The sequence below is a fragment of the Triturus cristatus genome, chromosome 8, assembly GCF_964204655.1.
Source record: "Triturus cristatus chromosome 8, aTriCri1.1, whole genome shotgun sequence".
In the NCBI taxonomy this organism is placed as follows: Eukaryota; Metazoa; Chordata; class Amphibia; order Caudata; family Salamandridae; genus Triturus; species Triturus cristatus.
In genome coordinates, this window is record NC_140591.1 from 457,180,250 (window position 1) to 457,195,967 (window position 15,718).

The 15,718-nt window shown below is 45.7% G+C and overlaps 1 protein-coding gene across 2 annotated transcripts in view; it reads right to left on the reverse strand.

Annotated features, from left to right (window-relative positions):
- RCBTB2 (RCC1 and BTB domain containing protein 2) overlaps window positions 1-15,718 on the reverse strand; it is a 331,364-nt gene that overhangs the window by 60,636 nt on the left and 255,010 nt on the right. For both annotated transcript variants that reach the window (XM_085621887.1, XM_085621886.1), the window contains 2 exons: window positions 5,304-5,494; window positions 3,375-3,501 (listed from right to left, as the gene is read on the reverse strand). In XM_085621887.1, coding sequence (XP_085478013.1) covers window positions 3,375-3,501; window positions 5,304-5,494 — 318 coding nt within the window. The remainder of the gene's footprint in view (window positions 1-3,374; window positions 3,502-5,303; window positions 5,495-15,718) is intronic.

The window sequence follows — 15,718 nt, forward strand, 5'->3', positions numbered from 1 at the left end:
TTGCCGACTTAAGCTTTCCTGGCAAAGAGTTCCACAGCAAGCAGTTGATCTAAAGAAACTCTAGCCCCCCACCCCCCCTTAATTTCCTAAAAGGAGCAACTACAGGATTTTTAGCGGAGCTCGAACGAAGAGTCCTGCTCGGAGCTTACCATCTGAAGTGTTCCTTAAAATACCTTGGTCCAATACCATGGGGGGTCCTATGCTTTGCGAACACACCTGAACTGTCCTGACCCTGTCCCATCGTAGACTCCCATCCATGTCCCTTAGATGCCCTCCAAGTCAGAAACTGTTACAATTGTATTAATCGTCACAAGGCTCTCAGATAGCAAATGACAATATTATCTCTTCCGAGTCAATTTCACATCTTGAATGGAATTTACATTTTGAAGGGCGAAGGTTGTTTGCTCTGGGCAATGGTAAGAGAGGAACACCCCACTCTTTTTCCACTGCTCCTAAATAATAGGCCTGCAAAGCCTCCAGATCCCCGACATTAAGCAAAGTTGATTTTTTTTTGTTTTTTCACACCCAGACTATGTTTTTCTTTGACGGAATATATTATCTCGAGGTAATAAAAGATATGAATGCTGTACCCAAGGGCTAATAAATGCGTTTGCCCAAAATTCATCTATTGATAGCATCCTGTTCTGATTCATTATAGAATTATTCTCCTTTTAAAGGTGCTTTCCCCCAATAAAAAGTAGATTTATGTCCTCAGTTTGCTTTGCAATGATTTAATTCACTGATTACTGAAAGCAGCAATTTCTCTATTCTAAAATGGAAAAAAAATGATGCAAGATGACAAACAGGCAAACTTCCTGGGCAGTGCACTTTAGAAATACTGCGTCTAGAACCTTTTGGGGCATTTCCTACTAGTGAAGCTATCCAGAGTGACGAACCTCAAGACAGGATGCTACTTCCAGATCAGGGGCTCCTGCTGCCAATGACGTCATTGCAGAGCCAAATAAGTAACTTGCTCCAGCCGATATCCAGTATTCCTAGTCTAGCTGCATTAAAGTTTCTTCAACACACTTCAACAAATGGTCTTTGGTGTATAAGGATAGCACATTTACATTGGATAATACCAAACTAATACTGTAATACATAACAACGACACATATACAAGCATAATACAAATGGATATTAAAAGGACATGTTAAACCCATGAAGTAATGCAGGCTTATTAACAAAACATTTGGGGTTTGGACACATTGCCTGGTTTTTGTTTTGAGCAGAAGAGTGAAAGAGGTATTCTGCATAACTGAATAACCTTCTGGCCACTTAGTTATGCCCAACCACGAGGACTGAGTGACTGCCCCTAAACCTCCTGGATGATCTGTGAATGGAATTCATGTCCTAACTGTTTGTATGCTAGAGGTGTCACTGAACTACAGTACATTTTCTATAGCTTAAAGCACAGTGCTGCACACAAACTCCGACTCTTTTCCTTTCTTTTACAAATACTTTTCATTGCAGAATTGAGTTCCTTGTCTCTCTTCAGAAGAGGTAGTCCCTTCAATTTGTGTGTGTGTTCACGTTCTGTGCATCCACATTTTAAAACAAATGTTGATGATACCTCGATGTTATTATGGGTAACTAGAGAGCTATTGGCTGTGAGGCTGCATGATGCATGGTGAAAAGTGGATGCACAAAACCTGCCTAAAAGTACCTACCTTTCTCAATAAACTGTAGACAATAATGTTAATACAGGTATGAGCTCAACATTGGAGTACTTGTCCTTGACTAATCCCCAATGGAAGTGGTAAAAATGGATTTTCACACTGCGATTATTGTGTCTGTCTGTCATTGTTGGTACACCTGCCCACCTGGCTTCCTTCCACATCACACGTGTATTCACCCTTAGCAAGCATCTGTGGGAATGCACCTGTGGTTGTCAACAGGTTATGGCACAGTGAAAACACCTATTTGGGTCATATCAGGTGCAGTACGTAAAAGAACTGGCAGAGCTTTGTCTCCTGGTCTCGTACATCAAGAAACACGCACATTTTGTGAGAGCAGGCTCAAGCCACGTTTCAGCAGCCATTTTGAAAAACGGGCTATACACAGGAGCCACGCCTGAGGCACACTGCTTGGGACTCGGGATCTTCATGCAAGCAGCTGGCCACGTGGGTTCCTGCTGGTATTAACCAAAATCCTGGCTGTTTTTTTTGCCTTTGATGCAAGTTGCGGATGGCGATCATCACTTTGTGGAGTTTGGATCAACACAAGACTTGAGGTAAGGTGCAACCTTTCTTATTATCTGGCAGTAGGTCCAGGGGGCACCTTCCTCATTTATTATAGTAATCTAAAAAAGATAGATCAGTTTAATTCAGTTGAGAAATTGTACTACTTGAATCTGGGATAAAAACCTTGTTGGCAAATTCTTAAATCACCAATACTACAGTTTCATGACTCACATGTAGTTGTATTGCTTGAGGTAATGGCATGATATTTTATGAGTGAGCACTAACAGGTTAATTAGATCTATTCCAGAGAATGTTTAGAAAGCAGCAATAGTATTATTGTACGTTTGACAAAACTCCAGCAACATTTTCAGGTCATTTTCTCCCAGATCTTTCCCCACAAATTCCGCTTCCTTCACCTGACCACTCCAAACTATCAAAGTCAGTGCTGCCGGAAGGTGAGTATTGTGAGGCTATTGCTTTGAAGAAACTAGAATATGGACACTCCCACAGCTTAGAAATATAAAGTTCATGCTCCAGTGTTTTTCTTGACAGTCCTGAAAATATGTTTTTAATTAATGGCCTTTTGCCATAGTCACCTATACCACTCGCGCTCAGACTGTCCACACTTTATATGGAAACAAACTGTATCATAAAATCACAATTCATTTCTATCTGTTGCCTGCTGTGGAGCCTGAAATTCTCTGGAAACTGTGGTAACTGGAACCTATTAACAGGAACGCATCTTCCCAGTAGGGTCATCACTTTGTTCGTTTCCAGTGTCAAGTAAGAATAAGTACAATGTATTGTATACAACACACGCTGCCTTTTACGCCACTGACACACTATTCATGAAAAGCAAGTTTCACAGTGTGTGTAGAATTTTCTTTTTTTAAGATTCTCCTTGAATGTTGTCTAGATTTAAGAAAGCAAGACCTGGAGGAAGATATGCTCTGTAAATATTCACCTACTGAGGACAACTATTTGTTTTACTGGAGCTTCACACATAAAGAACCACCCAGAAGGGCCAGTAGGATTTCTGAAAGTCCCAGATAGGACAAGGATCCAGAAGGTTACATCCAGGCAGACCACACGCTCTGTAAACCATTCAACTTATCTCTTGTTAATGGATGGGAAAAACATTGGGTGCTAAGTACTTACCATTATATGCGAAAGGGTTCTATGATGCCTTACCTAATTCGGAGTAGAACCTTATGAACATATATAAACTTTTGATCAACAAGAAAGATTAAGTCTGCAGTTTCTGGGTTGTCAAATTCCTTCTTCAGGGACTGAGCTATCGATGGATGATCATCAGGTTCTAAAAAACATATTAAAAGCAAAACCACGATGAAGCACTTCATTTGTTCACAAAACCACCAACTAGTCACAAGGTAATGTATAGGTTGCTATCCCCACATTTTATGGGTAGTGGGATAGTTTACTTCATTGCTATGGAGGAAAGCGGAAGTGCACACTCTTTAAACGGGGCACATCTACATGAATTATTTGAAATTTCAACCAACAACTTTACTACTCTTCGTTTTCAATTCAATGAGAAAACCACATTTTGTGATTAAATAATGAGAAACTAACATCTGATAAAAAATAAATCCCTACGATATGCTGAAGTTGAAAACCAGTGTTTTATTAGCGCCACAGGACAACCAACAATGTAGCTGGTAACAGGATACCCTGTTTGACACATTCAAGTACTAGATTTATACATTTGCAAAATAAAACAAAACAGTTACAATTAGATTTGTCTTGGTAACAGCCGAACACTTACATAAAAGCAGAATAACAGCAGTCGTAGCTGAAAAAAGAACAGCCATGGTAAAAGCGGGATAGAAAACCACGAACATGATTTAGGGTACGTTTTGAACACGGGCTCTTTCAGGTATGTTGGCCACGTGTGGAAAGAGCACATTTTGGGACCATTAACATTCAAGAATTCAACAAACAATTCCTTTAAAATAACATTCATGAGCACTGAGCAGATGAAGTATTTTTATGTGGAGTGCCAGCGGTTTCCAAACTCTGTCTATTGGCCAACACAAAATGCATCCAACAGTAAAGGCATCAACTATGCCTAAAGGCGGAATTTGGCTCGTGAAATGCGCAATGTAGTACCTTTGGAGACACTAATAAACAGTAAAAGTGCACATAATGATATAGAAGGGAATGTTCCGTCTATTTTGAGAGACTTTACGAGCCTATTATGCTTTTCCTCTGGTCAGTGCCGCTTGCTTTAAGCACAATAAAAATGTCTCTTATGTTGTCTATCCTACCCCTAAGGCCATGCAGGCTGGGAAATCGAATTTGGACTGGGGCGGAATACTCCACTAATATGCAGATCTCTTACAGCCATTTTAAGAATAGAGTATGAGGTGCGCTCGTTACTGTAACCAGGAGATGACTCATACATGCTGCCTCTCCTTTGAAATGGAAATAACCTCGTTTAGTTAAAAAAAGAAAAAAAAAAAAGAAAACAAATTGTGCCATGTACACTGTCACTGCCTTAAATCACTGAACTATGCATATTTACAATATGACAATGTTTTCAACACTGTGTCATGCTTCAAAATAATTATGTATCATTAAAATATACCAGTACACATCATCAAAATTATTTTGGCAGGTTCCCGCTCCGAAGTAATAGCGATGCAATACAGCCAAAGCTGGGGCGCTGCATTTGCCTTTTGCTGCGGTTTCCCATAAACAATAACAGGTTTAGTTGAAAGTTTCTGAAACCATTAGCTCGTTTTATTTCCTAAAAACTCAATTTCAGGTTGCAAAGTAGTATATTTTGAAATTTGTGACTGAGGATTCAAGCGGTTTAGTGCCTTTTGTACTACAAGTAATGTGGGGCATGCTCTTAATATTCATATCCTAGTAATGTGGGCCACCCTTTCGATATACACCTTTTCACATTTGAATTCTTGAGTCCAGAGTGTCTTCTAAAATGAACTTGTGATTGATTTAATCGTAGAACCTGTTATTATTGAATACATTTATTTAGAGTTTGTGACTGAGTACTCATCCGCCATACTTTTAATCGAGTCCCAAGTCTAGACTGGCCAGAGACAGAGCATGATCAATTCTAGAGAGTCAACCTCTTACCTACTGAGAGAAGACGCCACATGACGGCAGGAGTGGCGAAGCAGGCAAACACGTCATCAGTGCAGGTGAAGTAAGTTAGGTGCGGAAGAATGAGCGACTGACCCCGGCACTGGCCCCACATATACACCTGACCACTTTGGGTCTTAGCTGCAGAAGTGTGTGTAGCATGACAGGCCGCAATCTCTGTAACCCTAGATTCAGGAAACAAGAGTTACCAGCATGTAGCAGAAATTTATTAAGACCATCATACTTCTTGTACAGGTTTATTCATGAACTGCATTTAGAAGCCAACATATCACAGCATATGTACATTACAGTCAAGTATTGGAATAATGTTCCCTGCACGACGTGAGGGATGCTTGAGATGTAACACTAGCCCCACAACATTTCTGCTCATGAGCTGGAGCTGCCCGGCGCTAGGAGGTTATTGGCCCACCATAGTGGCGACGACTGGGGGATTAATGCTATCAAACGTGAGGTCTCGCCCAAACATTGCCTGCTTGACCTGCTCCCGGCTCCAAAGGCCGGCATGAGGATCTACACCCGCCTTGGGTCTTTAGGACTCCTCTTAGCATGGAGGCGCACAGCGATACACTGGACGGCGCTCACACCACCACCAAAGTCCAAATGGAGAGAGGATATGCAGGAATGGTCCCTGGCGGAGGAAAAGAGGTTACGCATAGTTAAAAGAGACGAGAATTCGGAGCGCGACTTAGAGAGGTGGGTTGAGATGGTTAACCAACTGAGTGCCCCTCTGCATGAAGATGATCCCTCGCTGATTGGCCAGGATAGGGCCCTTCAGGGCTACTCTCAGTCACCTGGCTGCACAACATGGCTCGGAGCGGGCACAAGGTGAGAGTGGAGACAGCACTGAGCGGGTGGGGAATAATGTGGTGGGCTGTGCAGAAGAACTCCACGCATTACATAGACATTTCCAGGGGAGGCCCCCATGATACCCAATCTGAGGAGAGAGAAGGAACAGTTGAGGACCCACGCCTCTGGTGATGGTCTGCCTATGAAGTCATTCCTTGTCACCTATGGACTTGCCCTGTATGTTACTGCTGTACAAGTTTCCTATTTCTTTTTCTCGGTGTTCACCACTGGTTGGAAGTCATGATTTCCATTGAATACTATAAATAAAATATATAATTTTTAAACGTACAGGAATAATGGCAATGCATTGGTTGGATTAATTCCTGCAGGATATAGAAATGCTGCACTGCCTTAAGTGCATTTGTTCAGCGCTTTCTCACCACCTGTATGGTCCTGAAGCCTCTTTCGGACTTTTGGCGCATTTATGGTTTGGCCACTGACTGGAGTCAGAGTGGTCTGCTGATGCTGTGTGTCTGTGTTTTGCATTCTTTAGAGGTTAGTCATAGTGGATAGAGGCTGGCAAGGTTTGAGCAGACTATTGACTTGTTTAATGAAGGATTATACTGGAGTGTGGTCGTGGTGTTTAAATGAAAACAGCATCCTTCACCAGACACAGCTTCAGGCGTTGTTGGCTTGCTGTGGTTGTAGCTGATAGAGAGGATTGTTTGCTACCCAGAGGTCAATACTAAAAGAGGACGTACATTTTTTGTTTCTGTGCACTTAGGATAGTATCCATTCTCTCACCATGTTTACTGTGATGCTATATCCTTCAGGTCAGCAACACAGAGAGTTCTGCTGCTGGCTTGTATCTGGAACACACAAACTACTACTTACGAAGAAAGCATCAGCGTTGAAGGGAAACAGCCATTACATCGCAACTATCACAGCACATGCTATTACAACGCATGCATCACAACACACTTTCAGTACAGCGCATTTGCCTTTACTACGTCAAAAAATCTTGATGTAAAGGCATGAATGGTAAAGGCATATGTATTTTACAAGTATATATATATATATATATATATATATATATTGCTCTGGGCTGCCATATATACACACGCATATATATATGGTAATTTTAGGGTTAGGGTGGGTTTGGTTTTTTTGGGTGGGAAGGGTAATTGTAGCGTTAAAAAATGATTATATTAATATATATATATATATATATATAAATACACACACACACATATTATCTACTGCCGGTCGCCAGTAGATAGTTATAGTTAGGACCGAGTTCCCATAGGAAATCTGAAAATTCTATTTTGAATAACTTTGGCGCCGGTTGACTTATCTTAGTTTTCAAAACTAATGGGGTGCTCCGCTCAGCTCCTACCCTAAAAGTCTCGGGGTGATTCGTCAAGCGGGGGCTGAGAAAAAAGGGGGGTCCCAAAACGCATTTTCCCCATGCATTATCCCATAGGACCTTTAGTCGAAGGTACAGCCCGAACGGCTGAACAGAATTACTTGAAATTGGCAAAGAGGTAGTCCTCAGGTCAGGCATGTGCCTTTTGCATATATGGTGTCAATCTGTTCAGTAGTTCCTGAGAAAATCAAAAGTAAAATCATATATATATCTGGGCGGAGCCTAACCACACATCTCATCGTGAGATCTGATTGGCTGTCAGTACTTCATCCAAGAAGTGTTGGCAGCCATATTGGGACCAATATACATGATAGCACCTCATTAAAAAGCATTGCAGTTAATAGAAGGTTTTAAGACTTTAGTTACATTATAAATCATTTGTTGATGGTACCATACTCATTTTAGGAATTGTGGTGTGTTCTAAGGTGATTTTACCATGTGAAAAAGCTTTCTGCTGTGATATCATGAACCATGTTTGAGAGAAAACTATTTTCTCATGCTTTTCTTACAGAGGTTTGGAAGGTGATCTATAAGCTAAACTGAGAGCATATTTTCTGTAAATTCACATTATCTTTCTCAGTCATGTAAGAATGAAGTCTGACATTCTCAGTAAAACATGTACATCCAACAAGGGCAGAGACTGTCAGTTGATTCCTTTGTGTTCTACTGCAGCTTCCCAGAGTGCTCTAAAGAACAACTAGAGCGCTAACAGTCTTACTTATGACAAAAGTATGGCACACCTGAAGCCATCTTGATTGGAATAAAGTGGTAACACTTAAAACATTTAATTTACAAAGGAACAAAATGAGGGGGTTCATTTTGCCATATAAATTATGATTAGTGCTGCAGAAAGAAAAACTAGGGCACATTTTGACTTCTGAAATCCTCTTTTATTTCATAAAAAAACTTCTGACATGCAGACTGAAACATGCACTTTGAATACCAGCAGCAGACTTGCCTGGTGAGCAGTAGCTTTACTACAGTGATCTAATGAGCAACTAGAGTGCTAATATTCAGAATTTATGGAAAATGTGTGACACATCAAAATGCCTTCTTGATGGAATCAAAGTAAAAAACTGAAAGTATTTCCTAATGAGGAGACTGCAGTAAATGAGGAAATTAGGAAACTTCATAACAAATAAATCTCCCAAGATGGCCACCAGAGACAAAAGAGCCCAAATGTAGCCCAAATATCACCCAGATGTAGCCCAAGTATAGCCCAATGACAGAATGTCCCAGAGTGTTCATAAGAACAACTGGAGCGCTTATTGTCTTACTTATGACAAAAGTATGGCACACCTGAAGCCATCTTGATTGGAATAAACTGGTAACACTTAAAACATTTAATTTAAAAAGGAACACAATGAGGGGGTTCATTTTGCCATAGCAATTATGATTAGTGCTGAAGAAAGAAAAATTAGGGCACATTTTGAGTGACTTCTCAAATCCTCTTCTATTTCATTAAAAAATTCTGATATGCAGACTGAAACATGCACTTCTAATACTAGCAGCAGACTTCCGTGGTGAGCAGTAGCTTTACTACAGTGATCTAATGAGCAACTAGAGTGCTAACATTCAGAATTTATGGCAAATGTGTGACATATCTGAATACCTGCTTGATGGAATCAAAGTAAAAAACTGAAAGCATTTCCTACTGAGGAGACTGCAGTAAATGAGGAAATTAGGAAACTTCATAACAAATAAATCTCCTAAAATGGCCACCAGAGACAAAAGAGCCCAAATGTAGCCCAAATATCACCCAGATGTAGCCCAAATGTAGCCAAATGACAGAAGTGTGCAAAACACTTATTTTTTGTGTATTTGCAGTTTTATATAGTGCAGACTTGTCAGGTATTGGAGTGCTTTACATGAGCCTTGGTTACATCACACAAGATCAAATTCATTTTGGTTGTAGACATGGGGAGATTAAGTGATTTGACCAGAATCACAGAATGTTGAGCTGAAGCAGAAACTCCAACCTGGTTCCCCAGTTGCAAAGTCTGCAGCTCTGGAATTAACACCACACCCTCTCCCCTTGGATGCAACATTTAATCAAGTGGTCAACTGGATAAAAAAAACTAAGATTACAAATAATTTAAAAGTTCTTTGTCGCTATTTGAAAACTCAGAAAATATGTCCTCATTTTAGTTTTTTAGAGCACTAACCATAATTTTGATGCAAATAAGACCCTCTCATATATGTAATTTCTAAAGGAAATGCTCTAGGCATTACAGTTTTGATTACATCAAGATGACGTCAGGCGTTCCACACTTCTGTAATAAATATAGAATGTTAGCAATCTAGTTGTTCATTGGGATACTGTTGAGAGGCAGAGGCCAGGGGCTCGGACTCTGAAAATTGAAGGCAGGTAGGAGAGTGCAGAGGCACCAATTTGACCACACTAGGCAGGCAGGAAGGGCAGTGGCAGCACAACAGACTATGGAGGGCAGTGGAAAGGGTGGCAGGGACAACAAACCAACAATACAGGACTGGCAAGAGAGGCTGTGGCAATATAATAGACCATTGTGGGGAGAAGGAAGAGGCAGTGGTCATACAACCATACATGCCAACAGACCCGTTTCAGCCAGGAAACGTCCAATGTTTTTAAGCTCAAATGGGCTTTACTTGATCTGCTTCCTGTCTACAATCTTCTCTTTTTCAATGTAACTCAAAGGGGAAAATCAATACCCAAGTATGGTACATTGGATCATGGTAGGCAGGAGGAATTGGGGTAGGGACATGGACTCGGATAACAGAGGACAGGAGGGACATTGAGAGTTGCACCAAACTGACCCTACAGGGCAGGCATCAGGGTTTGCAGCAGCACAATACACCACACAGGGCATGCGGGACGGGAGTGCAACACAACAATCCATAGAAAGCAATAGGGAGGGGACAGGACCAATCACATGGACAACAGACAACAGAGGGGAAAGAGGCAATGGTAGCTAGCTGACCATAATGGACAGACGGGAGAGAAAGCTGCAGCATAACAGACCATAAAGGGCAGGAGGGACGGATCAGGGGCATTACAATGGAACCAACAAGCCAGGAGGGAGGGAATAGGGGTCTGCACATGGAAACAGAGGGCTGGGGGCAAGGGGGCAGGGCAGGAGCAGCAAGATGACCATGGAGGTCAGGCAGGATGGGCACTAGAAACAAGACAAACCATGGAGAGCAACAGTGAGACTATGATGGCATACACACAGACCATGGAGGGAAGGTGGGAGGGGGTCAGGAGCAGCTAGCTGACCACACAGGGAAGGTGGGAGGGGCCATGGCAGCACAGAAGACCATGCATGGCAAGCGGGAGGGTTAGTGGCAGCACAATGGCTATGATGGGCAAGAAGGAGGGTGCAGGGGCATGCACAAAGGACCATGGAGGATAGAAAGGAGGGTCAGGACCTGGGCACAGACAAGAGAGTTCAGGGGAAGGGGCCTCACAATAGACCGCGCGGGGCAGGCAGGAGGAGCAGTTGCAGCACAACAGACCAGGGAGGGCAGAAGGGTGTGGCAGTAAAATGGACCATGGAGGACAGGAGGAAGGGGATAGGGGCATGGCATGTGGACAGGCAGGGTGGAGGTGGCAGGGACAGGTTACAGTCATCTGACAATGCTAGGCAGGTGGGAGGGGAGTGGCAGCTCAACAGAACACTCAGAGTAGATAGGAGTGGCAGGTCCATGAAACATGGTGGGCAAAAAGGATGGAGCAGGGGCATGCACAAAGACATCGGAGGGCAGGGGGAAGGAGAATAGGGGCAGTAAGCTAAGCACAGAGGCTAAGCAGGAGGTCAATGATGGGCCATAGAATTGGGCAATGGAGGGCAGGAGGAGTGGACTGGTACATCATGCTAAATGGAGGGCAGTGGCAGCACATCAGACCATGCATGGCAGGAGGGAGGAGGCTAGTCCATGGATTCAGACAACAGAGTATAGGGAGGAGGTGGATGGGGCAGCAAGCTGACTGTTCATAGAAGGTGGGTATTAGGAACTTTATTGTTTTTAAAATGTGTGTCTGTGCGAACTACTTAAAATATGAACAAGTATGCAGCATAATCTCACTTTTATTCAGGAAGAAGAGGACGTTTGGGACTGTGACTCCGGGCTCACTTGGCAGAAACATCCCCTGACCCTCCACCCCCCCATCGCAAAATGTAATGCCCGTGAAAAGGGTAGGTGGACGCAGTGTTATATAGAACATAGTCCTGAGAGCACGATTGAAAATGAAAACTAGATATAGTATATGGTATAAACTATGCACCAAAAAGTGTGATATAAGATGAACCGGGGCGTGAAATATAATATGCAATACATTGTGCGCAATGACAGATTCATTGGAGAGCGCGAGATAGCACAGGCACTAGCGCTTGCTATGTGATTTTTTTGAAAATTCTTTTTATTGGCATTTAATAATATGAGCATACATACATCACTTGTCGTGAAAATGAGTACTTTACATTAGCGGGCAAATAGACCAACATCAATATAGAGAGTACGTACGTGTCTCGTTCCGTGTGGAAGTGGTCTGTATGATTACCGAGCATTGCCTGTATAGAAAACTGGGGAGGAGAACCAAACTGGGGGATACCATGGAGTTCTAAGTGACTAGTTCTAGGCTGTGTCCCAAGTCTGCCATTGCCCGTTCGGCTGTATAGCTGCCAACCATCTAGGGGGGGGGGGTGGGTGTGTGCACAGTCCGGGAAGAGGAGCCGTGGGGTGTATCAGGTGAGTAGAGGGGGGAACTCAGCCGGCCCGGGGGTGTTGCGGGGGGACGCTGGGGGGGATCCCTCGCCGCGAAGACTCGGATCGCGGGAGGCGGTGCGGCGTTGGGGGTATTCAGGTCGGCTACCAGTGTTGTTGGGGTCTGGGATTGTCGGAATTGGTGTAGTAGGAGCGCCCACTCTAAAGAGATTGGGGTTTTACGGGTACCCTTAGCCTCCTCCTACTCGTATTGCGTCCTCCTCCGCAGCAGCCCATTTAAGAACCGCCCCTACCCAAGCTGCAAGCGGGGGACCAGTAGGGGACCGCCAGTGCATTGCTATACAGCGTTTAGCCAATAGGTGGGCCAGGAAGACGAAGCGCATCAACACCTTGTGTCGTTTTCTCCGCCCTAGGATACCCAGCGCGCATCCCTCCCAGGTAGTCAAATGGGTCAGCCCAGTGAGGTCTCTGAGTGTTGTGTGGATAGAGGTCCAATAGTTCTGGATGCCCGGGCAGGTCCAGAACATGTGGAAGAAGGCAGCATCCTGCGCCTGACAACGGGGGCATAGAAATGTAGTGTCGGGATAAAAACGTTGAAGGCGCGATGGCGTCAAATAGGCCCTATGGAGAATGTGAAACTGTATATTCTTAAAGCGTGCATTCCTGGATACTTTTTTAGGGAATTCGATCGCTCTGTCCCATTCGCTGTCGTGAAATGGTCGCCCCGTCTCCTCCTCCCATAAGGCTCGGAGATGCACCAGCAGTGGGGGTGTTAGGTTCCCCCCTTCCCAGTTGTAAGAGTGTGTGTAGGACTGGGTGTGTGGGAGGTTCTCCTTGCGTGAGGTCAGCATATGGCCGAAAGTGGCTGAGGAGTTGGTGGTGAAGCAGGAACTGGCCTGGGGGTAAATCGTATTCCTCCATGAGCTGTCGGTATGGCCTGAGCTGTCCCTCGTCAAATAGCATTTCCGCTTCGACAATGTCCCTCGCCGTCCATTCCCGAAGCATGGCGGGCGTGAAGAATCCGTTATTTCTGGGCCAGCCGACCAGCGGTAACGATGGCGTGTATGGAGGGCAGCGCGGTGCCATGCGATGGATACGTTGCACGCATTTCCGGGCAACGTCCACCTGCAGGGGGTAGGTTCGCTTGGGGCGGGAACCCGGCAGAAGCAGGCGTCGCAATTCGGGCAGAGGCACAAATCCCGTGGTAGTGCATGTCTCAAGTAGGCATCGCTCCGCCGTCCAATATGAGAGCCATTGGAGCTGCGACGCCAGGAAGTAGGCTTCGAATGAGGGCGCCCCAAGCCCCCCCTGCGTCGTGGGCAGTCTTAGCTTGGCCAACGCGATTATGTGCCGTCCTTGCCCCCATATCAGAGAGCTGAGGAGCGTATCTAAATCTTTGAAAAAGGAGCGGGGGGGGGAATCACTGGGAGATTGGTGAAGTAGTACAAAAGCCGCGGGACCAATATCATCTTTGCCAGGGCTACCCGGCCAATTGGGGCCAGCGGCAGACTCCGCCAGAACCCAATGGAGGATCGTATCCCTGCTAGTGCCCTCCGATGATTCCCCTCGAAAATGTCGATGGGGGAGTGATATAGTCGGATCCCAAGGTATCGGGGACCCTCCGTCGCCCAGTGCAGTTTCCGGTCACCGATCCAGACCTCCCGAGAGGGGGCGTCCGGGTGGAGGGGATAAACCATCGATTTGTCCCAGTTCACCCTCAACCCCGAGGCCTCCGCAAACTCCGACAGGGCGGTCGCAACGGCGGTGAGATCCGCCGTCACATCTCGTATATATATGAGAAGATCGTCCGCGTACATGGATACGCAGTGTGTGACATCCGCTAGTGGGATACCCCAGGTCTGCCCATCCCTACGGAGCCGGATGGCCAAGGGTTCTACCGCGAGTGCGAATAAGAGGGGTGAGAGGGGGCACCCCTGTCGCGTGCCCCGGTGTATCGCGAATTCCGGGGAGATATAGCGACCAAGGCGGATCCGGGACGTAAGATTGGTGTAGAGTAGGCGAGTATAGGCTATGAGTGTGGGGCCGAGACCCGCTCGTCCCAGAACTGAAAAAAGGAATTGCCATGTGAGGGTGTCGAACGCCATTTCAAGGTCCAAGATCAGACACGCCGCGTGCGGGAATCGATCCCCGATCTGATCCTGAATGTGAAAGAGGCGCCGAATGTTATGAGAGGTATTCCTCCCTGGGACAAAACCGCATTGGTCCGGGTGTACTAACGGGCATATGATTTGAGAGTATCTGTCCGCCAAGATTTTTCCCAGGATTTTACAATCAGCTGTGAGCAGCGTGATGGGGCGGTAGGAGGCGAGGAGTTGAGGGTCACGGTCGGGTTTCGGAAATGTCACGATCACCGACACTCTCATAGAGCCGGGCAGCTCGCCAAGTCTAAGCGCCGAGTCTAATACTGCCGATAGGCGAGAGGTCAACTGTGGGGCAAAAGTGGCGTAATATTCAAGTGGGAGCCCGTCAAGGCCAGGGGCTTTGCCGCGGGCCAATGCTCGTACCGCACTTGTAATCTCAGTTGCAGAGGCAATTCGGGGAAGGGGGAGGGGGAGGGGGTCAAGGAAGTGGTCGATGGCCCTAGGATCGAGAGATGTGGGAGCGGTGTAAACTGCCGAGTAATGATGATAAAACGCCTGGAGGATCTCTACCTGAGATTGCACCAGAGTACCCTGGGGGTTTATGATTGCAGTGATAGGCCGAATTTCGGTATCTTGCTTAGCGAGCCATGCCAGGAGTGTGCCCGACCTATCACGTTCCCGATGCATTCGGTTTGCGTAGGCTCGAAAATTGTGACGACGCAAGTCCACGCACGCCACCTGGTATTCTGATTTGGCATGGGCGACCTGAGTTACTGTCGCCACTGATTGATCTGCGGCCTTAGTGGCCGCAGCCAGTTGCTGCTCCGCCCTCTCTAGGGCACGCTCCAGGGTGTGTCGCACCCCGGCTCTGTACCGGATGCATTCTCCCCTGGCCACTACCTTGAAACCATCCCACTCGATCAGGGTTGACGACGCGGTCCCCGCGTTATGTGTAAAGTAGTCTTGGATGCTACGTTGGTGGTCATGTGTAAAGGTCTGGTCTGTGAGACACTCCCGTGACAGCCGCCACGTAGGAACAGGGGGGTGCGGGGGTCGCCACTGAAGGCCGAGGAGGTGCGCATCATGGTCGGAAACGACCCTACCCAAATAGTCCGAGTGACATATCTGCGGAAGAAGCGCCGCCGTGCATAAGAATCGGTCAAGCCTAACTCGTAAATTATGAGGGATGGAGTGGAATGAGTAAATGCGGGTCTGGGGATGGTGCAGCCTCCATGTGTCCGTGAGGGACCAGTGTGCGGCCCACGCTTTAAAGCGGTCTATTTGTCTATAGGTGGGAGAGTGTGGGAGTGGAGGGTGTGAGCGGTCCAGCACCGGGTCCAGGATACAGTTGTAGTCCCCTCCTAATAGCCAAG